At 36.2% G+C, this 27,091-nt stretch overlaps 2 protein-coding genes and 2 long non-coding RNA genes across 4 annotated transcripts; 2 read left to right on the plus strand and 2 right to left on the minus strand.

The window, feature by feature from the left end:
• The first annotated feature begins 6,405 nt into the window (after positions 1–6,405).
• Positions 6,406–7,277, plus strand: LOC130997155 (uncharacterized). Its single transcript, XR_009092987.1, has 5 exons — positions 6,406–6,508; positions 6,577–6,646; positions 6,724–6,834; positions 6,926–7,022; positions 7,123–7,277. It is a non-coding gene; the product is annotated as an uncharacterized LOC130997155 (long non-coding RNA).
• A 2,020-nt stretch (positions 7,278–9,297) lies between these two features.
• Positions 9,298–10,169, minus strand: LOC130997156 (uncharacterized). The gene is made up of 5 exons (XR_009092988.1): positions 10,067–10,169; positions 9,929–9,998; positions 9,741–9,851; positions 9,553–9,649; positions 9,298–9,452 (listed from the first exon to the last, which is right to left on the minus strand). It is a non-coding gene; the product is annotated as an uncharacterized LOC130997156 (long non-coding RNA).
• Positions 10,170–16,462: 6,293 nt separating this feature from the next.
• On the minus strand, positions 16,463–22,243 carry LOC130997962 (universal stress protein A-like protein). Its single transcript, XM_057923398.1, is given in 5 exon segments — positions 16,463–16,613; positions 16,615–16,639; positions 18,763–18,881; positions 18,948–19,033; positions 22,045–22,243. Coding segments are annotated over 5 exon segments (465 nt in total). The 3' UTR covers positions 16,463–16,577.
• A 281-nt stretch (positions 22,244–22,524) lies between these two features.
• Positions 22,525–23,648, plus strand: LOC130997961 (uncharacterized). The gene is made up of 4 exons (XM_057923397.1): positions 22,525–22,741; positions 22,856–22,959; positions 23,260–23,378; positions 23,451–23,648. The coding sequence occupies exons 1-4, from the start codon at positions 22,525–22,527 to the stop codon at positions 23,542–23,544; spliced, it is 534 nt and encodes a 177-aa protein (XP_057779380.1). The 3' UTR covers positions 23,545–23,648.
• The last annotated feature ends 3,443 nt before the right edge of the window (positions 23,649–27,091 follow it).

Genomic DNA, 27,091 nt, shown 5'->3' on the forward strand with positions numbered 1-27,091 from the left:
CTTATGTCACCTTTTATGTAATTCATTTTTCTCATCAGTTGACTCATTATTCGGACCAATAGAACGTGGAGTAGTAAGCAACACAAAAATTGTGTTAGTTTGTGATAAAGATAAAAAATCCAAAACTGCGTTTCCATTTTATATATGTGGACCGGTTAAAAGACTTTGTGCAAGAATAAAGAAACAGGAGACATAGACATATCTGAAAGTAAACAAAATTAAACATGTAAGAACATGAACGCATATAGTTCGTAACAATAATATTGTAACCTTTTGATAAAATAATATTAGTGAAACCTCCAACGGCTCAAAAATTCCATATGTAAGCCACGTGGGGTGGACAGTTACACACGAACTCCTCAACCAGACTTTTTACCTAGTCATTTAATTTCTATCCATGTCAACTTAACCTTTTGACAAAAGAATTAATAGTTGGCACCTTGACTAGACCATATCATCATCAAGAAGGGACTCCGTGGGGGAGTTGTACATTGTACTTGATATGATATCTAAGCAATAACCACATTTTAACCTTGAAAATTAAATTCTCAAAATTAACATACTCACGCGGACCATGTCGCTTTCAATTTAATTTTCTTGGTTATCTTATTTAATACCATTCTCCAAAGTACTTATGAAAATTACACAAGTAAGCCACGTGGGGTGGACCGTTACTGCATAACTCCCACTACTTTAATGGTTTAAATATTTTTTATAGAAACCTCTTCTGACAAACTTATGAGAAACAGATATGAAGTAAGCCACGTGGGGTGGACCGTTACTCATATTGCTAAACACTTTGTCTAGAGACCGCATGTGGAGGTCTACATAATTTTAAGAATAAAATTAATTAGAAATAACCACAATTTAACTTTGAAATTAAATTCTCGAATTTTGACATACTCACTCGGACCATGCCGCATTCAATTTAATTTCTTAGTTATCTTATTTAAATCCATCATCTAAAGTACTCGTGAAAAATTATACGAGTAAGCCACGTGGGGTGGACCGTTACTGCATAACTCCCACTACTTTAATGAATTTAAATATTTTTATAGAAACCTCATCTGACAAACTTATGAAAGAACAAACATGAAGTAAGCCACGTGGGGTGGACCGTTACTCATATTGCTAATCACTTTGTCTAGAGACCGCTTGTGGAAATCTAAATAATTTTAATCATCCATAAAATTATTAAGCTTAGTCTTTTTTTCTTTCAAAAGGTTTGTACATGCTCAAGCACATAATCCTAATCATGCTTATCTAGAACGCAACATGTAAAACATGCTTACAGAATTCTAAAAACATGCTTAAGAAAACGATAAAACTAGCATGCTTGTCTAAGCGCAGTTAATAAACACATATTAACAAGCATAGACAAAAACAACATGCAAAGAGCATAAAGGATTAACACCACGGCATGCAAAGAACAATAATAAAAGAATTAAAATTCTTCGTGACCCATTCGTGGAATCCCATTTCTAATCTATTACAATAAAACAATAGAAAAGAAATTAAAAATGGGCAAAAACAGCCCAAAAACGCCTAAAAAGGCTGAAAAAAACCGGACCAGCCCTTGCTTGGGCCCAAAACACGCGGCCCAGCCGCCCAGGCCCGTCCAGCAATGGCCCAGATCCGCAAGGAGCAGCCCAGGACCCGTCGACCCGCGCCCTGCCCGTCTGACCCGCCTCGACCCGCGTCTGGATTAGGATTTGCGAGAAACAGGCGCCGCCTAGGGTTTCGCCGCTTAGCGCGGCGCCGCCACCTTCTTCGATAGCCGCCCCGGCGCGCATGGCAGCCGCCTGCAACAGCAGCAGACCCGACGTCTGGTCTTGGCGTGCTCGGTGATCTCGGCTCTCGGACAGCAGCTCGGCAGCAGCGGCCGCGCAGCGCACAGCCCCTGCTCCCCTTCGTCCAGCCTGACCTCACCTCGCCACCAGCAACAGCCCCGCACAGCGAGAGCACCAGCAGCAGCCTGCACGGCGACCCTCGGCACAGTAGCATCAGCCAACGGTGGCGGTGGCTCGCGGCGCACAGCGCCCTGCCCGTCTGCATCGGCAGCCGTTGGTCTGTTTCGGAAGACCCCGGCGCTTGCTGCCGACAGACCACGCCCCGTCAGCCAGACTTCGCCCCCGTTCTGCCCAGCAAACGCCTCGCGCAGCAACACCAGCCCGGGCATGGGCGCGCGCACAGCTGCGCTGTGACTCGCGCGAAGCCGCAGCCACACGCACAGCGGTGCCCGACGTCCGTCTGCCCGACTCGGCCCTGTTCTGCTACACGCCCGGCGACAGCCCACAGCCCGGAGGCGTACGCGCCCCTCGGCCTTCTTTGTTCTCCAACCTCCGTTCCTCGATGTTGATTCGTCGTCATTCTCGTCTCGATTTCCAACAATTATAGATTACAAAGGAAAAACAAATACAATTTGAAATCCTAATCTAACCACGGATTTTCTCGTGGTGAAAAACGATTACAACGTCAAACGACGTATCCCACGAATCAACAGACCACGAAGAACAACAGCAGTTAAAACAACGCACATTATTAATCGTACATAAATTAATAATAGAGCCAAGAAATTAATCCTGGGCTCTGATACCAATTGAAGGAATATTAAACTGAATTAACGTTCCGCTTTGCCCGATGATCGTTTCTTGGATTATTATTAATTTATCAAACAACGATTAATCCTAACATGCTCCTATGAATTTAACAGCTGCACGTTGGAGTTCAGAAATACCTGAAGAATTCCTAAGAATTCGTCAATCTGTCGCTGAACAGGTCAGCCAACTTCAACGCTCCGTTTGACCCCTCAAACGACCTCCAATCGTATTTTGTGCAGAAATACGACTTCTTCGTCTTCGAGAGAGCTTTCCGTGGCCGCCTGATTCGTCTGAATCGGAGTTCTGTGGAGGAAGTTATGGCCGTTTTACGGAGACTGCCAGAACATGGTTTCCTGCGAAAATCTGACTCCAGCTCTGATCTTCTCGACTGTATCCCGCTCAGCTTTCACCGTTGGATGGACAACGATCTATGAAAGTCCCAAGAGAGAAATAAGTCCCACACGTTTTTCTTCCCTGCGCCCCACAGTTCTCAAAAACCTAATATTTTATCAGTGTGTTTTCCTGAGAGCTGACAGCTGTATTTAATTAAAATTAAATACGTGTGGGCACAGAATTAGTGTAGGAGGCGTTTTTCTCTCCTTCTAGGGCTAGGAGTCTTTGGGCCAGTCCAGGGACCAGATACAAGGAATAAAGATGGGCCTCAAATAAATTAATTTATCTATGGTCAGCCCAGACCATAATTAATTTATAAATATCAGTTCATTCCACTAGAGAACCGATACTGACTTACCCCTTTATTGTCGGTGATGAGTCGGGGGCTTGTATTTAGACTTATTAAATCTCCGTATTTAAAATATCCGACATCCATTAATTAATTAGAGCTCTGACAGCTTAAATTACTTAATCTCTTTATAAATCCTTAAGCAGTACCACTCAAACTTTATTATTACGCCTGAACTTAATCAACCTGCAGGGTTTAGCGTAATAAACCTTATTGAGCTCCTTAAGGGGATGTCATTATCCTATACCGGATACGGGTACTAATACAGATAATCAAATATCATATATTAACCGCTATCACCCAAGATACAGAGTACTCGAGTTAGTATATAACTTTCACCCATAGTAAGTCAAAGTGATATACGAATTAACATATATATCTGAATACTTATTAGTATTAAGATCTTATAAGTCACCGAGATCTTGATTCTTCACTTAAGTCAGATAGAAGAATACATCTCAACTGTGGTCCTATCAATACGTAATGACGTACCAGTATAGACAAGTAGCCAAGACAAACTACTTCCATCTATACTGCAGCCTAAACCAATAACTTGTCCTAGATTTATTTCGGCTGTGATCATATTATATCTCTTAAGGTTATTCCAATTATATGGTCTTCTGTGATCTACAACACACCATATAATCTACTTATATAGAGATAAAGAACATACATATGCAATCATGAACACAATCAGATAGGAGATTAGATAGTGAACTTAGGAAACATTGTATACAAGCATAAAACGTTCTTGCTTTCAGTATACAAATCCAACAGTGCCAGGGCCCGTACGCCTCCTTACACCCTTCATCGTCGTTGATTCGTTGTCGTGCTCGTCTCATTCCTCGATTTTACAGATTACAATGGAAAAACAAATACAAATTGAAAACCTAATCTAACCACGGATTTTCTCGCGGTAAAAATGAGTACAACGTCAAACGACGTATTTCACGAATCAACAGACCACGAAGAACAACAGCAGTAAAAACAACGCACATTATTAATCGTACATAAATTAATAATAGAGCCAAGAAATTAATCCTGGGCTCTGATACCAATTGAAGGAATATTAAATTGAATTAACGTTCCTCTTTGCCCGATGATCGTTTCTTGCACTACAAGAATTTAGTGAATAGACAACACAAAATAGACAACAGAATATGACCAAACATGTTGTCTATTGTTATATAGACAACAAATATGACCAACTGTGTTGTCTATTACCTTAAAAGAATAAGGTTAAAGACAACAGAGTTTGAAACTTAGTTGTCTATGGCAGCTCTTAGACAACATATGTTATGTTCTATTGTTTATTAATATAATAGACAATGAATAATTTTAAACTATTGTCTTTTCAATATATAATAGACAATCCTTTTCTAGAGAACTGTTGTCTAATTACACAACTTAATTTAAACAATTAAATATTTTAACCAAACAAATTAAACATAAACTAGCATTAAACCCTAGGTACGTAACTTGTAAAACAATATTTACATCCCAACGCTACTGCCGTCTGCCAATCCCCTCTGCCGTCCGCCGTCCGCCGTCCGCCGCCCCCCTCTGCCGTCCGCCACCCCCCTCTGACGTGGCCTCGTTCACCAGCCCGACGCCGACGTCGTCCCTTTTGTTCAGTGATAATTCTCGCATTCTCTACGGCTGCTCGGCGAGAGTGACGCCGGCCAGTTCCTCCGCCACCGTCGCAGCCATTCCCAAACCGGTGCCCTCTTCCCAGGTGTAATTTTATTTCTCTTCCAAAATCATTCAATTTTTTTTTAGTAGGCACTTGATTTCTGGATTTATTTGACTAAAATTTATAATATTTTCAAAGTTTTTGATTTATGGCTTTGATTTTAATAGATATTTTGAAGCATTAGTAGCAGCAAACTGAAGCTATTACTTTTGGATTACTCGATCAGGTATTAAAAAAGCTTGTTTCTCTTTAGTTTGATGTATTCTTTTTCTCTCTGGAATGATAGAAATATGGTTCTTGGCTTTTCTTAATGTGGATGTTATGTATTTTAATTTATTTTTTGATGATGTGTGATTCTTACTGAATTCGGATGTATTACTGCATGAAAAAATTTGGTTGATTTTTCATTGTTATTTTATGATCTTAAATAGTGTGGCTTGTTGTGTTTATTATTTTATGTTGATTATTATTAGGAAGTATGTATACGCATGGCATATGATTTTAGATCAACTAATCTAATTCATGGTTTTGTTTGTGTTTCTGTATCAATTTATGGAATCCCAAGAAAGAATGTGGGATTTTGCATGTTATTAAAGCCAGACAAAACCTATGTATGCAGCAGCAAGAATTTTTAGGTATACTAATTCAATTAAGGGGAACATACCGTGCATCCAAATGACACAAATTTTTGCTAAATTAAATTTTATGCGGTTACGGAAAGCAAGATTCAAACCAAAATATATGAGTTCAACATGATATGAGTTCAGTTAATTTCCTAAACTTAAAAAAAAAAGCTCATGAGGCATAGTTGATGAATGCCCCTTTCGTTACATCTCTTTCATTTCCATAAATTGCTTGAGGAAGCTGAGATGCCATTATATTTTGGATGTGGTCACTTCACGAAGTTATCTGCAACTGTTAAGCTGTACAACTTGAAGGCAAAATATGGTTGGAGTGATACTTCTTTTACTGAGCTACTTGATTTGATAAGAAAAATGCTTCCTGAAGATAATGTGCTACCTTCATCTTTGTACGATGCAAAAAAGAGCTTATCTACACTGGGGATGAAATATGAAAAGATTCATGCATGTCCAGATGATTGTATCTTATATCGAAATGAGTATGTCGATTTGGTGAATTGCCCTACATGTGGAAAGTCAAGGTTTAAGGTTGGGAAAGAATGGCCTGATTAATGAGGGTGTTCCGGCAAAAGTTTTATGGCAAGAATTTTGGCGAGTAGGATGTGTGGTACATTGACTAATCAATTTCTTTTGATGCCTTGCAACGTGGGGTACGTAAAAATGGTTATATTTTAGTTTATAATGAATATGTGTTGCTTTTTATTAAACCTATTTATCTTGTTAGTTGGCATTGGATCCTTCTTGTTATTGACCCGCATAATGATACTACATACGTGTTGGATCCATTGAAGGAAGATCGTTATTTTACGGAGATAAAGATCGTCACAGAAACGTAAGTTCTATCATTTTAAATATATCATTTATGTATTTTAGTTTAAATTTATATTTTAATATGTATAGAGCTATAAAAATGTTCAATAAGAACATAGGAAAAAGAGGAAGACAAAGTCATGCGTGGGAAGTGATAAAGGTATGAAATTACTTATCTTCAATGTTTGTTGAAGATTATATGTTAGCTTTATTGTCATATTATGTCTTTTTGTGTAGTGTCATCAACAACCTCACGGGTCAGTACAATGTGGATTCTATGTAATGCGTTACATGAAAGACATTATTGAAAATTATGGATGTGACCGCCCCAAACCAATATCTTCATTGGTAATTATAAATTAACATTTTATTTCAATATAATTTAAAGATTAGCTATTTGAAATATTTGGCTCATCGCTTATTATCTTATTTTTATTAGTTTGCCGAAGGATTTTACTCTGAAGAATAAATCAATGAACTTCGGGAAGAGTGGGCTGAGTTTGTATATCGTTTTGTTCATAAGAATGATGATGAAAGTAAATTTGATATATATTTCTTTTGATTTATTTATATATATTTAGTGATTTAGATGATTTTATATTCTTAAATTAATCTTGTTTTATTTTGTTCGTGTAGGTTCAAGCTAGTTGGATGATATATTTGTTGGACAATTGTTGGTGATGAAGTCGTAATTAGTTGGAGATTTTATTAGAAATTTTTTTAGTAGATAAATAAAGGTGTAACTAGAGATGATACAATTGTGGATGTAAATATTTGATTATGAGTTTTAGTGATTTATAAGTATTATTTGTTATTTATTAGTGGTTTATGAGCATTGCTTGATTATTTGATGTTTAAGTATTTTAATTTGTTATATATATTAGTATTATAAAACAGGGATGCAAATATATATTAGATATATTTTTTTTTTAATTTTATCATAGAATAGACAACAGATATTACAAGTTGTCTATCATTATATAGACAACGGCTAATATATGTTGTCTATAACCACTAACTATGTTGTCTATATTATTATAGACAACATATAATCTTTGTTGTCTATTAGCTTCAATACGTTGTCTAAGTTTAAATAGACCCCATATAATATTTGTTGTCTATTACCTTCCGTCAGTTGTCTATCTTTAAATAGACAACATATAATATCTGTTGTCTATGAGCACCCCAGAATAGACAACACCGACCTCGACAACAGATATTTTCACATAGACAACAGTAAATATCTGTTGTCTATGTGTTAAATTCTTGTAGTGTTGGTTATTATTAATTTATCATACAACGATTAATCTTAAACATGCTCCTATGAATTTAACAGCTGCACATAGGTGTTAGGAATTACTTACTTGTAAAGCGGATGCAGAGGTCGTTGATGATCGTGTCGAAAGACTCCAGTTCTGATCTTCTCGACTGTATCCCGCTCAGCTTTCACCGTTGGATGGACAACGAGCTATGAAAGTCCCATGCTAGAAATCTCCCTACGTTTCCTGCGCCTCCTTATTGCTCTTAAAACCCTAATAATTATCAGTGTGTTTTTCCTGAGAGCTGACAGTTGTATTATATAATACAGAACAGAGAGAGGTGGCGCCAATTAGGTAGGGGGCGATTTCTAGCCCTACTTGGGCTAGGAGACATTGGGCCAGTCCAGGGACCAGATACAAGGAATAAAGATGGGCCTCAAATAAATTAATTTATCTATGGTCAGCCCAGACCATAATTAATTTATAAATATCAGTTCATTCCACTAGAGAACCGATACTGACTTACCCTTTATTGCCGGTGATGAGTCGGAGCTTGTATTTAGACTTATTAAATCCTCGTATTGAAAATATCCGACATCCATTAATTAATTATAGCTGTGACAGCCTTAATTAATTAATCTCTTTGTAATCCTTAAGCAGTACCACTCAAAACTTATTATTGCGCCTGAACTTAATCAACCTGCAGGGTTTAACGCAATAAACATTATTGAGCTCCTTAAGGGGATGTCATTATCCTATACGGATACGAGTACTAATACAGATAATCAAATATCATATATTAACCGCTATCACCCAAGATACAGAGTACTCAAGTTACTATATAACTCTCGCTCATAGTAAATCAAAGTGATAAACAAATAAACATATATATCTGAAATCTTATTAGTATTAAGATTATATAAGTTACCGAGATCTTGATTCTTCACTTAAGTCAGATAGAAGAATACATCTCACTGTGGTCCTATCAATAGGTTATGACGTACCAGTATAGATAAGTAGTCAAGACAAACTACTTCCATCTATACCGCAGCCTAAACCAATAACTTGTCACTACAAGAATTTAACACATAGACAACAGATATTTACTGTTGTCTATGTGAAAATATCTGTTGTCGAGGTCGGTGTTGTCTATTCTGGGGTGCTCATAGACAACAGATATTATATGTTGTCTATTTAAAGATAGACAACTGACGGAAGGTAATAGACAACAAATATTATATGGGGTCTATTTAAACTTAGACAACGTATTGAAGCTAATAGACAACAAAGATTATATGTTGTCTATAATAATATAGACAACATAGTTAGTGGTTATAGACAACATATATTAGCCGTTGTCTATATAATGATAGACAACTTGTAATATCTGTTGTCTATTCTATGATAAAATTAAAAAAAATATATATCTAATATATATTTGCATCCCTGTTTTATAATACTAATATATATAACAAATTAAAATACTTAAACATCAAATAATCAAGCAATGCTCATAAACCACTAATAAATAACAAATAATACTTATAAATCACTAAAACTCATAATCAAATATTTACATCCACAATTGTATCATCTCTAGTTACACCTTTATTTATCTACTAAAAAAATTTCTAATAAAATCTCCAACTAATTACGACTTCATCACCAACAATTGTCCAACAAATATATCATCCAACTAGCTTGAACCTACACGAACAAAATAAAACAAGATTAATTTAAGAATATAAAATCATCTAAATCACTAAATATATATAAATAAATCAAAAGAAATATATATCAAATTTACTTTCATCATCATTCTTATGAACAAAACGATATACAAACTCAGCCCACTCTTCCCGAAGTTCATTGATTTATTCTTCAGAGTAAAATCCTTCGGCAAACTAATAAAAATAAGATAATAAGCGATGAGCCAAATATTTCAAATAGCTAATCTTTAAATTATATTGAAATAAAATGTTAATTTATAATTACCAATGAAGATATTGGTTTGGGGCGGTCACATCCATAATTTTCAATAATGTCTTTCATGTAACGCATTACATAGAATCCACATTGTACTGACCCGTGAGGTTGTTGATGACACTACACAAAAAGACATAATATGACAATAAAGCTAACATATAATCTTCAACAAACATTGAAGATAAGTAATTTCATACCTTTATCACTTCCCACGCATGACTTTGTCTTCCTCTTTTTCCTATGTTCTTATTGAACATTTTTATAGCTCTATACATATTAAAATATAAATTTAAACTAAAATACATAAATGATATATTTAAAATGATAGAACTTACGTTTCTGTGACGATCTTTATCTCCGTAAAATAACGATCTTCCTTCAATGGATCCAACACGTATGTAGTATCATTATGCGGGTCAATAACAAGAAGGATCCAATGCCAACTAACAAGATAAATAGGTTTAATAAAAAGCAACACATATTCATTATAAACTAAAATATAACCATTTTTACGTACCCCACGTTGCAAGGCATCAAAAGAAATTGATTAGTCAATGTACCACACATCCTACTCGCCAAAATTCTTGCCATAAAACTTTTGCCGGAACACCCTCATTAATCAGGCCATTCTTTCCCAACCTTAAACCTTGACTTTCCACATGTAGGGCAATTCACCAAATCGACATACTCATTTCGATATAAGATACAATCATCTGGACATGCATGAATCTTTTCATATTTCATCCCCAGTGTAGATAAGCTCTTTTTTGCATCGTACAAAGATGAAGGTAGCACATTATCTTCAGGAAGCATTTTTCTTATCAAATCAAGTAGCTCAGTAAAAGAAGTATCACTCCAACCATATTTTGCCTTCAAGTTGTACAGCTTAACAGTTGCAGATAACTTCGTGAAGTGACCACATCCAAAATATAATGGCATCTCAGCTTCCTCAAGCAATTTATGGAAATGAAAGAGATGTAACGAAAGGGGCATTCATCAACTATGCCTCATGAGCTTTTTTTTTTTAAGTTTAGGAAATTAACTGAACTCATATCATGTTGAACTCATATATTTTGGTTTGAATCTTGCTTTCCGTAACCGCATAAAATTTAATTTAGCAAAAATTTGTGTCATTTGGATGCACGGTATGTTCCCCTTAATTGAATTAGTATACCTAAAAATTCTTGCTGCTGCATACATAGGTTTTGTCTGGCTTTAATAACATGCAAAATCCCACATTCTTTCTTGGGATTCCATAAATTGATACAGAAACACAAACAAAACCATGAATTAGATTAGTTGATCTAAAATCATATGCCATGCGTATACATACTTCCTAATAATAATCAACATAAAATAATAAACACAACAAGCCACACTATTTAAGATCATAAAATAACAATGAAAAATCAACCAAATTTTTTCATGCAGTAATACATCCGAATTCAGTAAGAATCACACATCATCAAAAAATAAATTAAAATACATAACATCCACATTAAGAAAAGCCAAGAACCATATTTCTATCATTCCAGAGAGAAAAAGAATACATCAAACTAAAGAGAAACAAGCTTTTTTAATACCTGATCGAGTAATCCAAAAGTAATAGCTTCAGTTTGCTGCTACTAATGCTTCAAAATATCTATTAAAATCAAAGCCATAAATCAAAAACTTTGAAAATATTATAAATTTTAGTCAAATAAATCCAGAAATCAAGTGCCTACTAAAAAAAAATTGAATGATTTTGGAAGAGAAATAAAATTACACCTGGGAAGAGGGCACCGGTTTGGGAATGGCTGCGACGGTGGCGGAGGAACTGGCCGGCGTCACTCTCGCCGAGCAGCCGTAGAGAATGCGAGAATTATCACTGAACAAAAGGGACGACGTCGGCGTCGGGCTGGTGAACGAGGCCACGTCAGAGGGGGGTGGCGGACGGCAGAGGGGGGCGGCGGACGGCGGACGGCGGACGGCAGAGGGGATTGGCAGACGGCAGTAGCGTTGGGATGTAAATATTGTTTTACAAGTTACGTACCTAGGGTTTAATGCTAGTTTATGTTTAATTTGTTTGGTTAAAATATTTAATTGTTTAAATTAAGTTGTGTAATTAGACAACAGTTCTCTAGAAAAGGATTGTCTATTATATATTGAAAAGACAATAGTTTAAAATTATTCATTGTCTATTATATTAATAAACAATAGAACATAACATATGTTGTCTAAGAGCTGCCATAGACAACTAAGTTTCAAACTCTGTTGTCTTTAACCTTATTCTTTTAAGGTAATAGACAACACAGTTGGTCATATTTGTTGTCTATATAACAATAGACAACATGTTTGGTCATATTCTGTTGTCTATTTTGTGTTGTCTATTCACTAAATTCTTGTAGTGTGTCCTAGAGTTATTTCGGCTGTGATTATATTATATCTCTTAAGGTTATTCCAATTATACGGTCTTCTGTGATCTACAACACACCATATAATCTACTTATATAGAGATAAAGAACATGCATATGCAATCATGAACCCAATCAGATAGGAGATAAAATAGTGAACACATGAATCATTGTATACAAGCATAAAACGTTCTTGCTTTCAGTATACAAATCCAACAAGGTCTACATAATTTTAAGAATAAAAATTAATTAGAAATAACCACAATTTAACTTTGAAATTAAATTCTCGAATTTGACATACTCACTCGGACCATGCCACATTCAATTTAATTTCTTAGTTATCTTATTTAAATCCATCCTCTAAAGTACTCGTGAAAAATTATACGAGTAAGCCACGCTGTGTGGACGTTTACTGCATAACTCCCACTACTTTAATGAATTTAAATATTTTTATAGAAACCTCATCTGACAAACTTATGAAAGAACAAACATGATGTAAGCCACGTTGTGTAGACGTTTACTCACATTGTCAATCACTTTGTCTAGAGGCCGCTTGTGGAAATCTAAATAATTTTAAATCATCTATAAAATTATTAATAAGTTTAGTCTTTTTTCTTTCAAAATGTTTGATCATGCTCAACACATAATCCTAAACATGCTCATCTAGAACGCAACATGTAAAACATGCTCGCAGAATTCTAAAACATGCTTAAGAAAATGATAAACCTAGCATGCTTGTCTAAGCGCAGTTAATAAACACATATTAACAAGCAGAGACAAAAACAGCATGCAAAGAGCATAAGGGATAAATATCACGACATGCAAAGAAAAGAATTAAAAGAATAAAGTTCTTCGTGACCCATTCGTGGAATCCCATATTTCTAATCTATTACAAGGAACAGAAAAGAAATAAAAATAAAAACCAAAAACGTAAACCCGGCCCAAAAGCTTCAAATTGGCCCGTCTTTGAAAATTAGGGTTTGGGCCCCTAAGGGTTTGAAACACGCAGCTAGGGTTTGGAAACCCTAGCTGCCGCCGCCACCTCCCTGTGCCAGGCCCGGCGCGGTCACAGCCGCAGCCACTGCTGCACGGCAGCACATCCCTCGGCTGCAGTCAACCTCCCGGCAGCAGCCCTCGTCGTGCAGCAGCAGCCGGCAGCAGCAAGCCCCAGCGCGGGCGCACAGCAGCAGTGGCAGCAGCAGGCCCCGGCGCGGGCGCGACAGCAGCCGGCAGCGCGTCGCCCGCTGGGCGCGCAGCGCGCAAAGCGCACAGGCGCTGCCCCAGGTGCGCACAGCCCCTGCTGCCCGCCTTCTCCTCGCCAGCCTGACCCGCACAACAGCTGCTGCAGGGCGCACGGTGCCTGACCAGGCGCACGGCACACAGCGCGCAAGCGCTCGTGTGCGCGCTGCCCTCGGCGCCGGCAGCCTTGCTCGCTCCAACACCCGGCACGCCTTCGGTACTCCAACTCCAAACACCGTTCATTCGTTGTTGATTCGTCGTCGTCCTCGTCTCGTTCCTCAGTTTTACAGATTACAAAGGAAAAACAAATACAATTTGAAATCCTAATCTAACCACAGATTTTCTCGCGATGAAAAACGATTACAACGTCAAAACGACGTATCCCATGAATCAACAAGCGACGAAGAACAACAGCAGTAAAAACAACGCACATTATTAATCGTACATAAATTAATAATAGAGCCAAGAAATTAATCCTGGGCTCTGATACCAATTGAAGGAATATTAAACTGAATTAATGTTCCGTTTAACCAATGATCGTTTCTTGGATTATTATTAATTTATCATACAACGATTAATCCTAACATGCTCCTATGAATTTAACAGCTGCACGTTGGTGCTAGGAATACTTACTTGAAAAGTGTATGCAGAGGCTGTCGATGATCGAATCGTATGACTCCAGTTCTGATCTTCTGAACTGTATCCCGCTCAGCTTTCACCGTTGGATGGACAACGAACTGTGAAAGTCCCAATAGAGAAATAAAGCTCCACACGTTTTTCCTGGTCCCACAGCTCTCAAAACCCTAATATTTTATCAGTGTATTTTTCTGAGAGCTGACAGCTATTTTTAAATAAATAAATACGTGTAGGGGGCGCAGATTAGGTGTAGGGAACGATTTCTACTCCTTCTAGGGCTAGGAGACTTTGGGCCAAACCAGGGACCAGATACAAGGAATAAAGATGGGCCTCAAATAAATTAATTATCTATGGTCAGCCCAGATCATAATTAATTTATAAATATTAGTTCATTCCACTAGAGAACCAATATTGACTTACCCCTTTATTGCCGGTGATGAGTCGGGGTTCTATTTAGACTTATTAAATCCCCGTATTTAAAATATCCGACATCCACTAATTAATTACAGCTCTGACAGCTTAAATTAATTAATTTCTTTGTAATCCTTAAGCAGTACCACTCAAACCTTATTATTGCGCCTGAACTTAATCAACCTGCAGGGTTTAGCGCAATAAACATTATTGAGCTCCTTAAGGGGATGTCATTATCCTATATCGGATACAGGTACTAATACAGATAATCAAATATCATATATTAATCGCTATCACCCAAGATACAGAGTACTCAAGTTACTATATAACTCTCACCCATAGTAAATCAAAGTGATATACGAATCAACATATATATTTGAAATCTTATTAGTATTAAGATCCTATAAGTCACCGAGATCTTTGATTCTTCACTTAAGTCAGATAGAAGAATACATCTCACTGTGGTCCTATCAATACGTTATGACGTACTAGTATAGACAAGTAGTCAAGACAAACTACTTCCATCTATACCGCAGCCTAAACCAATGACTCGTCCTGAAGTCATCTCGGTTGTGATCATTTTTATATCTCTTTTAAGGTTATTCCAATTATATGATCTTCTGTGATCTACAACACACCATATAATCTACTTATAAAGAGATATAAGGGACATACATGTGCAATCATGAACACAATCAGATAGGAGATTAAACAGTGGTAACAGGAAACATTGTATACAAGCATAAAACATTCTTGCTTTACAGTATACAAATCCAACAGATACATCTAATTATTAAAATATTATGATATATAATGCTTATAAAATATATACAATTTAAATTTTCTTAAATTTATTATATGTAATTTACATTTTATTTTACCCAAAAGTTAAGCATTTTCAATTATATAAGTTAATTGAGCAACAATATAACGATTCAAATATTATTAGTCCAATATATAAGTCATAATTGAAAATAAAATTATCAAAATAACCTTGTGTAGACCTTTCATGCACGAGATACGTGAATTTCACCTATGGAATTTGCGAATCCGATTTATTTTTATAAATTGTTTTAAAAGATACGCCACGTGGCGAATCGGGTGCGAATCCGACGAGAATCCAAGAGAATCGCACCATAAAAGAATCTGATTCGCCGTACATGCTAATTTTTGAAGAATCCGTGCATCATAGCCTGCAGGGGGTGGCTGGCCGAAAACGGTGGCTGACGGCGGCGGGGGGCTCGACGATGGAGGCGGCTAGGGGCGGATCGACGGTGCTGGGGGTGGGGAGTGCGGCGTGAGCAAATGGGGGGGGGGGAGGGGGTCTGTGCGGCGGAAACTAACAGATGTGGGAAGAAAAGGGTTTAATTAAATGCCGTCGCTATTCTGCGACCCGCTTCCGATTAGCGACGGCGGTGAGCCCCGCCGCTAATTAGCAGCGGCCACGTCGTCGGTAATATATTCAATTAATTTTTTTTAAATATAGACGTTACCAACGGCATCGCCGCCGGTAATTAGCGACATCGTCTTTGCCGCCGGTAATTACGCCGGAAATTTGTAAATCCGAATCATCTATCGCGCCGTCGGAAGGCCGCCGTTAATTGTCAGCGGCCAATAAGCCGTCGCTAATTGCCGAATTTTTTTGTAGTGACACTTCATCAAGTCATAACAATCTCCTTAATTTTTGTGTTAAAAAAATAGCCATTTTTAATCCCAAAGAGTAGGTATTAGAGCAAACTCAGACACATATTTCAAAAAAAAAATAACTACTAGCGCCGGTAAAAGGTAAACCAAACTGGGTTCTGAAAAGGTCAATCGAACAGTTTACAAAGAGTAATGACGAGTCGAAATCGCAACAATAATGCACCGCAGAGAGTAGTACATTTCCCGTTGCATATGATTTTGCGTTCGTATAGTTTATGACAATGGGATGGTTTCCCGTTTCCTTGCACCATTAAATAGTTTTGTGGCTACACTTTGTGATTGTTTCTTTACACTGTTAAAGGTGCATTGCTAGTTTAAATGGTGGGAATATGTTTTCAAACGCCCTAATTTTTGCATAAAGAAAGCTCACGCAATTAACTTATTAATGAAGGTACCAACATCAACAGTAAATATGCACAACATATGGGATCGAAATTCTATATTTTCTTGGATGGTTGCTTGACTACGAGAACAGGACATTTCGCGTGTTGAGCACAGTAATCGCTCACACTTCCCAGAAAAGCCCTGCACACAAATTGTAAACCAAATTATAAGTTGAGTACATAAAAAATAATATTTGCAACAATTATCTTATTTAAGATAAAAAATATATATATATACAATAATTATCTTATTTAAGATCCACCAACATTAAATTATATTTCATTTTTAAGACATAGCCCACCTCTCTTCTTACTATATTTTCAAGCTTACAAGCTTCATTTATTCAATAAAAATCTTATATGACTCATTCTCAATTCGATCACTATCATCCATTTTTATATGGTGAAGCTCCTTATTCACTAAAGCCACGTCCATCAACTATTTTATCAAAATTCATATTGAATTCGTATTTTATTTTATAGAAGGATGAAGTATAAATTACTCCTTTCGTCCCGTCTCACTCAACTTAATTTTTGTCAACACAATAATTTAGAAAAATAAAATTGTAATATAAATAGAGTAAAATTTTGAAGTGACCAAAATGAAGCATAAAACACAATTTATGGTCACACATTGAAAAAACATAAATTTTGGCCATTTTTATTGATTTGGACGTTTTTACCCTTAATGAGGCGGACCAGATAGGATCAGGCACGCGGGTCGCGTGCTGGATCGGGTTAGGCATTTATGGCACTATTAGTGTCATAAGTGCCCAAAATGATTATTTTACTTGGTTGCCATAAGTGCCAACGGAAATCCAAAATTAAACCAAGTAAATTAATCATTTTGGGAACTTATGGCACTAATAGTGTCATAAGTGCAGCACAAATACAGAAACAACAACATCATTTAAACCCTATATGGAACATCTAAACCCTAAATGGATAATCTAAACCCTAAATGGAACATCTAAACCTCAAATGGATAATCTAAACCCTAAATGGAATATCTAAACCTTAGGGGGGAGTGTGCACTTATGGCACTTATGGCACTAATAGTGCCATACGTGCAGCACACAGATCAGATCAGATCTGCCATGGCTGAAATCGAAGGAGGCGGAGATCAGATCTGCCGATGGAGGAGGCGGCGCGACGATTAGATCAGATCCACCGCCGCCGCCTCATCAGACCAGATCTGCCGCCGCCGCCTCATCCTCTACTCCGACGAATTCTGCCCAGGCGGCACGCAGGAGAGAAAGAGAGGGAGATGAGAAAGAGAGAGGAGAGAGCGGCAGCCGCTGGAGAGAGAGAAAATGAGGATCTCCTCCACCACCGTCGCGAGAGCTCCCACCACCGTCGCGAGAGCTCCGACGAATTCTCCAAGCTCGGCGCCGCTGCCGCGCAGCCGTTGGAGAGAGAGAGAGAGAGAGAGAGAGAGGAGCCACTGGAGCAGAGAGAGGGAGATGAGAAAGAGAGAGAGAAGGGTAGAATAGTCATGACATACAAAAAATGGCCAAAATTTATGTTTTTTCAAATGGTGGACAAAATTTGATGTTGTATGTTGAATAGGGTCATTCGGCCCTATTGTTTCATTTAAATATGTGTAAAGGGCGTATGAATTCGTATTTATTATAGTAAAAATTAATTATTTAAAAAAATAACAAGCTAAGTCGAATGGGATAATTCACCAAAAAAAAGAAAAAACAAAAGCGGACAAAGTTAAATGGAAAGGGGCATCTCCAATGGTACACCAAATCCCATTTTGGTGTACCAAAACCTCTCCAATGGTACTCCAAACTCAAATCCAAAATGGGTTTGGGGCCACCATAGCAACAGTACTACACCAAATTTGGTGTTGCACTATTCATTACACCATATCACTTTATTGAGTTCTATAAATTGCAAACTAACCCCTCTTCTTGGTGAATATTGAGAAGGCATCGACTTTTTTAATAATAATAATAATAATAATAAATTAATTTATGTATAGTATTTATTTTAATATGAAATTATTAATTAAAAACTTGAGACAAATGTATAATTTGAAAGAATTATAAAGGTATGATTGAAGAAGTATAAAAAGTAGGTGGAAAAAGAATATTTAAATAATATTCTTTTGAGTTTAAATTTGGTGTAAATGGTTGGAGAAGAATTACTATTGAAAATGATATATATTGTAAAATGGGTTTGGTGTAAATGGTTGGAGATGGTGATGGTCTAATACGAGTGAGTATAAGGAAAAAGAAATAAAAATTGATGACACACCTCTTGATTTGGCCTAGTCCACGGCTGCCAACAACAAGAAGATTTATGTTCATCTCTTCGACTGCCCGGCATATTCTGTCTTTTGGATCCCCCTCCAGAATTATAGTTTTAGCTTTCAACTAAATTAAAATGAGATTAAAATCCGACATGAAACTATTTACACCAATAATTATAAGCCTACGTACCGAACTTTCTCTGCACATCTCGTATGCACGTGACAAAATTCTTGCACCATTCTGCTCTTGTGCTTTGCTTGCAGATTCTACCACTGCTTCATACAAATCACAACAAATTAAACCACAAAATTAATTATGTATAATCTATATATATATAAAAGCTCAACCTTAGCCAACATGGCCATTTTGGCGGGAAAATGTTGAAGTCTTTTAACCATCATGTAATATCAATCATCTTATTATCCACTGGATTATAACCTCTCTCAGCTCTTTCAAAACTTGCTCATCAAGAATATATGTTAATCTGTCATTTCCTAATAATCTGTCATTTACTAATATGTTCTTGGAGAAAAAGTATACGTAGCCTACACATTTTGAGGCTCTATAAATAAGATGAAATTTGCAATCAAACAACAATCATGATTGCTCTACTCATTGGAGCAACCATGAACAATTTCATTTTGAAGCGGCAAGTTTTTTTTTTTTCTAAAAAGACCTTGAACAATTTCAAGAACTTGACTTTCATTGATAAAAGAAGAAAGAAGAAGTAGAAGTTTGAAGCTTTGATTTTATTTCTCTGCTTTTGAACTTGCTATGTTGAGTCCCGTTGTGAGTACCGGGTTGAGTCGTGTCAGGGAAAGGGGGGCAGCAGCCTCGGCACCGCCGTAGTTGCCGGCGAATCGAAGAGGGCGGCAGTGGTATCTTTATCGTCGCGAGGAAGGAGTCAGCTCCGCGTGGGGCAGCGTCTTCGCCCAGATCGGAGAGCTGCGATACAGAGAGGGAGACCCAGAGGGTGTTTCCGATTGAAGGAGATGGCGGTTGTGATTGGGGTCTGGATTCTGAAACGGCACGGCGACTCATCGCTGTCAATTTGCCGGAGAGAGATGGCGGCCGGTGCCTGTTTGCGCGCGCCGCCGTCTGTGCTTGTGTGTGTGGTGGCGTGTTTGGTCAAATAGAATGAAAGAGAGCGAGAATGAGAGAAAGTGATAGAATATTGTGATTTAAACTTGATAGGGTGGTGGGTTTGGGTGACGTTAGATATATTTGTTGGAAGAAGAAGATCATAGTGAAAAATAAGAAAAAAGAAGATGAGATGAAAAAAGTGGGAAGACAGAAGATTCAAGAAGCGGCGCTACCTATGAAGATGAACAAATAGGGTTTTAAATTTCCTTTCATATTCTTCTCTTTGACCTTTTCTGTATTTGTTAAATTTAAACATGGGCCGCTTATGTTTGGGCTTTTATTTAGGTATATTTAGTCTAATTGGATTATGTCTTATGCTATGACTATTAACAAAAGCCAGGGTCAATCTCTTTCACACGTTGGTTTATATTTGAAGAGACCTGTGTTCAGTCATGGTCAATTATATGTAGCTGTATCAAGGTTACTAATCGTCAAGGATTGAAAATCCTGATATGTGGAGATGGTGTTGAAGATGATGAATATACCGAAAATGTTGTTTATAAGGAGGTTTTTCATAATGTTTGAATATTTAGATTTGTAGTTTATTATTATTTTTACATATATTGTTTATTTTGTTGTAATATAATGAATCAAGTATTAAGGTAAATTGAATGAGCCGAATTGGTTATTTTTTGACATATATTTATATTTGGTTTATTATTTTATGTATTGCGTTTTTTAAGTGAAATGATTTTTAAATCTTATATTTTAGAGTGGAATAGATGGAAATGTTTAAGTTTAAATAATATTTTTTTAGTGATGAAATAAAGAATAACAAATTTATAGCATAGGCATATCATATATGTCTTAGATCGAGAAGAGAAGTTGAAATACAGTGTTTATGTATTAGTGACATTTATTGTTGAGCAACAACCTCATTTTATTAGTGAAATGTATTAAATTTAATTAGTACTTTGTAAGACTAATATTGTATAATTCAAAGAATCGTTTTTTTTATTTTTGTTGTTTGTGTATTATGTGATTGATTAATAATTGTACTTTATGTGTTCAATTTATTTCGTATATTTATTTTATTTAATGTTATTTTTGTAGTCATTAAAATAGTTTATATATATTTGTGTTGTAATTTATGCGTTCTTTTAATTCTAATGCATATTTAAAAAATAATAACTAAACAAGGATTCATCTTCTTATTTATATATAATTTTTTTGAATATTTTGAAAACTTTTGTATATAAACTTAAATATCTTATTTACAAATAAATATTTGTCAATGTTAATGTGAATTGTAAAATAATACAATATATTTGCATATATCCTGTATCTATATCTATATAAAAGCGTTTAACCAATGTGTTATAAATAAATTAACTTGATTTCTTTTAGGATGTGTTTGCTTTTTATCCTTTAAATGAAGGGATAATATAATGACGTATAAATTTATCACTTAAAGTGGGGACTACATTTATTATATCTTATTTGGTTTGAAGGATACTATATTTATCCACTCCTTATAAGGTGGTATAAATTTATATCGCCCTCTTTTAGGTATAAAATTATCCATTTCTCAAGGGATAAAGGGCTGCCCAAAAAATTATACAACCTGCCATAATTTTTTTATACATCAAAGTAAACGAAGTATAAGGTGGTAAATGTAGCTTATCCCTCCCTTATACCTCACAGCAAACACACCCTTAAGCTATAATGTTATGTTGGATAGGGTTCATAAATTTCATTTTTTATTTTGCATAAATATAATCGTCTAATTCGTTATATTTCACATTTAACTTTTTATGTAATAAACAATATATTTTTTTCCATAGGTTACTGATTATTGATTATTTCATAGGTTGGATTTGTTTTAGGTTCCACATTTATTATTGCATTGGTGGGATTCATTTTATGTTCATATATATATATATATATATATATCAATGATTATTAAGTATTGATATTTGAAACTTTAAAATTTTAGATTCTTCATAATGTTTTTTATATGATACTCTAAAGTTTTGATTTGTATAAGATATTTTATTGTTTGTTATACATATTTTGTTTTATTTAATATTATATTCCTTCTTATATTTGTAGTTATTTTACATATATTTGTGTAATTTGGTACCCGTGCGTATGCACGGGTAAAATCCTAGTTGACAATTAAAGATTAAAACAAATTGCAAACCAAGACCACCGGGGAAGGCGTAGCGGGGCAGCGGCTCCACCACATGTGCAATCGTCACCACCGTCGCCGATTTCCGCTTCAGGATTTTCTCAATCGCCCACCGGAGCGCGTGGAAGCTCTCCTCGCTGTCGTCGATCGCCACCAAAACATTCGTCGCCGCGGCCGTGGTTGCTCCGCCTGTTGTTGTAACCTCCTCCATTAATTAAATTAGCTGCGCTGGGGCGCCCACCGCTTCTGCGTTTGATGGAATTTATCTACATAATGCTTCAGAAACGGACAAACTCCGAAGGAAATCAACGTGGCCGGCGCTCGTGCTAATCTTCTGCATGATTGACAGGTGGCGGCGGCGAGGGTTTCCAACGAGATTAATTGATTCGATTCATTGTAAATCGTGTAGCCGTTTTCTCCGATTATTAATTTTCGAAAGTGTAATCTCTGATTCCAGTTGAAATTCTTCGCTCTGGTTTTGTATACTCGACGATGGCGGAGACGAGTGCGGTGGCGGAGCAGAAGAGGATGAAGGTGTTGGTGCCGGTGGATGAGAGTGAGGGGAGTTTGTATGCGCTGAGGTGGGCGGTCGACCACCTCTTTGATAACTACCCGGCGGGTTTGGAACCGCCGGAGCAGGAGCAAGCCGCCGTGACGTTAGTCAACGTGCAGCCGATTTTCCAGCCCTTCATCTATCCAGCTGGCCCTGGTAATTAATGAATTTCTCATTATTTTTTGCAACCCTTAAAATGAATTTATGTTTGAATTTCCTATTTTACTTTTATCAATTATACAATTTAATATACTTGTATTTTTGGTATAGTTGTGTACGCAACTCCAGCAGTGATTGATTCTGTGAAGAAAGCGCAAGAGCAAAATGCTGCCACTATAATCGCTCGAGCCTTGCGCATCTGCACAGAGAAGAAGGTTAATTTAGTATAATTAATTCTCAATTATTAAAAATAAAATGTCCGTATAAACCAACTTGATTGAATGATGACACATTACCTAAATGTTATCCTTCATTGAAAAAAAAAAGAGATATTTATGTAGGCTGAATTATGATGATAACTATATATTTTTCGTGGTAACATGATAATGTTTATTGCACTGGCTGTGAAAGTTATTGCACTGCACATAAACAAAAAAACCGAATTTATTTGTATTCCAAATAAAATTTACCTATATACATATTTATAGGTAGAATACGTTTTACATGTGATTCAGATAAAGGCTGAGACTTTGATTCTTCAAGGAGACGCCAAGGATAAAATATGTGAAGCAGCAGAGGAACTGCATGTTGATCTGGTAGTCATCGGTAGTCGTGGGCTTGGCACCATTAAAAGGTAACATAGTTTAATTAATAAATGGGTTATTGGAGTTTAGATAAGTAATTAAATGATCATGTGTAATCGCAGGGCATTGCTGGGAAGCGTTAGCAACTACTGCGTCCACCACGTCCACTGCCCGGTCCTCGTTGTCAAGCCTCCTACCAAACTACCCCATGACTGAAAATGGATCCATCACTAATATTTTCCATTTTCAGCCTATATTTGTGTTTCTGTAATTAATAAGACTCATCTTTTCTTGTATTTATATACTCCATGTTGTACTTATTATATACTCCATGTAACATAGTAATAACTGAAACAATTAATCTATGTATACATATTATGTATATACACAATATCCTTATAAATTAAATCGGTTTGGTCCGGTTTTATATACCCCGATACGATTTTTTATATTATAATGCATTCCTTCTATGCCCTTATTCAAATTTATGGTTACTTAATATTTCCATCCAAAATCAAATTCTATATCCACATTTCCGAGGCATTCACATTAAATCATAAATGGCGAGTCTTCTCCAAAACTATAGACTTTCCTCTTCTTCTTCTCCAAAATTGTAGACTTTCAAAGAGAAGATGGGTTATCTGGAACTCGCAAGAACTACGATTCTTCAAGAAAATTTGTGGCGATTCCTATCAATTTCTACAAGGAAAAGAAATTCTGGGGAAAAAAAAAAGTTTCATCAACAAGCATCAATGAAAAGAAAATCTGACGGATTCTTGTTAATATTATACAAAGTAAAAAAGAGAACTACTATTCTTGAAGAAAATTTGGGAAAAATATTACCTTGGGCGAAAATTTGGGAACGAAAATCAGAACTACGATTCTTGAAGAAAATCTGGGAAAAATAGAAAACTACGATTTTTGAAGAAAATCTGGAAAAAATATTATCTTGGGCGAAAATCTGGGAACGAAAATCAGAACTACGATTCTTGAAGAAAATCTGGGAAAAATAAAAAAATAAATAAAATATGAACTGTTCAAATGAGCAGTATAGGATTTCAAACTTGGGCGAATGGCTATAGGTATAAAAAACTTTGCCACCTCCGGTAGTGGCATTTGCAACAATCTATCGTTGGAAAAGTATTAACAACAAAAAATACTTGTTTTTGTTATTATTTTTTTGTGGGACATTTGATCGAGGCAGGTGCTTGTTTTCAGTATTATTTTTGCGTCTTTTTTTTTTTTCTTCTTCGCTTAGTATTAATATTGTATTGCTAATTAGATATATTCTTTGATACAAACTTATCTTTTCTCCCTCAAACTTATTGTTAATTAGACAAAAAATAAAAACAAAAATGTACATTTATAATGTATTGCTATACCCAAATATAACTTTTTTTTTGGGTTTCAAAAGCAAAGGTTAAAACTTTATCTTTATATTTATATTTTTAAATCATTATATAATAATTTTTAGGACTTAATTATCATACTCCTTCCGTCCCAATATTGTTGGCCACATTCTTTTCGGCACAGAGATTAAGAAAGGGATAGTTAGTGGAGATAAGTGTGGTCCCCATATAATTAGAGGCATTTAATTAATTTGTTAATCTCATTTGACTTTAAATATATTTCACTTTTTTTGTTTTTTTCGCTGTTTCATTTTCGGCTATTTCATTCATTAATTATGAAGTCATTTTCGGCTATTTTCATTCATTTTTGATGTTTCATTTTTCACTTTAAATATGAAGTCACCAATACTCAATAATTTCGGTTGTTCCATTCATTAATTTGAAGTCAACTTTAAATATGAAGTCACCAATATTCAATAATTTCGGCTGTTCCATTCATTAATTTGACGTTGACTCAACCTAAACACTACTCTAGATTGACTCGCAAGAGTACGAGATCTATTGTAACGTGTAAGCTAACCCAAGTCGATCTCACAAGGAAAGTCTTAAAGGGCTTCTAATTGTATCGCAGGAAAAACAGTAAAGAAAGCAGTAAAGAGATTGACTATTAAACTAAAACTTATAATTAAAAACTTAAGTAACAACCGAACTTAAAATTAACTAGGCGAATTGAACTATTAAACCCTAGGCAAGATTTTAAAGAACTTAAATTAAACCTACTTATGAAATTAAATACTTGTAAAAGAAAAGACTTCTAATCTAGACGTAAAACTAAATTGTATGATTAAAAAGAAAGCATAAACATAAACGGAAAACGTAAACATGATTAAACAAAATAAATTGAATTGAAATACGAAATACCGTAAACGTCTTGAACGTGTAATTGTGTCACTCAATCACAAGCCAAGAATAAACTAAACAAAACTAAATTGAAACCTAACTAAAAATCGACACTATGAAAGCAATTAAATTCCTAAGCTTCGGATGCCAACAGATCACAAAGATGGCGTCTAAAACTAAGGCAAAGTATGATAAGATAAGGCAACTTCCAGCTGTGTCGCGTGCTCCGTAAATAATCTCCATCCTGGCGGAAATCGCGGCTCTTGCCAGCGGAACGGCTTCCGCTCTGGCTCTCGGTTTCTCTGACTGGCGATTTCGCTGGCGCTTTCGATTCATCTGACGCTTTCGATTCCTCTGGCTTGGAGATTAACTTCGCTGCTCTGGGGTGGTTCCACTGCTCTGGCTCTGGGGCATTTCTCTGGTGATTGATTCCTCTGGCGATTGGTTTATCTGCTTTGGCAAGTTGATTTCTCTGGCAAGTGCATCTGCTTTGCAGCACGGGGCTTCGCTTCTCTGACGCGACAGTGTATGCACAAAAACGTAATTCTTAGCCCAAACTTCTCCAACATTTGCACTCTTCATCTTGAAATCCTAAATCTCCTGCAAAGCATAAAATATACCATAAAATGCACAAATTTCCAGAAGATTATCTTAAAATAAAGCTAATACAAGCCCCTAAAATTATAACAATTAGGCATAAATCAACCCCCCACACTTAGCCTTTTGCTTGTCCTCAAGCAAAATCCGTATGAATCCTAGGAAGAGATTGATTTCAACAATGCTAATTTCCATCCAAACATTCTCAAAGTCAATTCAAAATTTTACCAACAACACACATCTCTCGATCATGTAAGTAACTCAAAGTTTAAGAGGCAACAAAAGAGTAATGCAAATGATTCGATCAGACCCAATTCTCCGCTAGAAGTGAATTCCCTAATGTGATCGCCTTTATAATCAATATCACCATTTTTCACACTTTTTGTGCTTAAGATTTTCGACAGTTGAGCCATAATTCGTGAAATAAAAACCATTTGGATGTAATCCAAAGTCTTTTCACGTGGTTTCCCATGCTCATATTTAGACTAGAGGAGCAGAGACTCAGAGCTATCACATTTCAGAACAGGCCAGATGTTTCAGAGCTGGCAATTTTGAAGTTGGCAATTCGTCCAACATTTTTCACATTTCACAGATAAGATACGATCGTAGGCAATCACAATGACAACACTCCTTCTAGCATCTACCGGACAAATCACGTTTTACTAACTTACAATCATGTTGCAACAAAACTCAAATTCTTTGCATAATCAAGAAACATACTCCCTCCGTCCCATTATTCATGGCTCGTATTCCTTTTTGGGCCGTCCCAAGCTACTTGGCTCGTTTCCTTTTTGGGCCATAATTAGGTGTAGATTAATTACTTAATCCCTAAATTCTACCTAGATTTTCACCCCATCAATTCTCTCTCTTCTCAGCCGCTGATAACACTCATGTTTCCATGGTTTTTAATGTTATTA

Source organism: Salvia miltiorrhiza, chromosome 8 (genome assembly GCF_028751815.1).
Source record: "Salvia miltiorrhiza cultivar Shanhuang (shh) chromosome 8, IMPLAD_Smil_shh, whole genome shotgun sequence".
NCBI lineage: Eukaryota > Viridiplantae > Streptophyta > Magnoliopsida > Lamiales > Lamiaceae > Salvia > Salvia miltiorrhiza.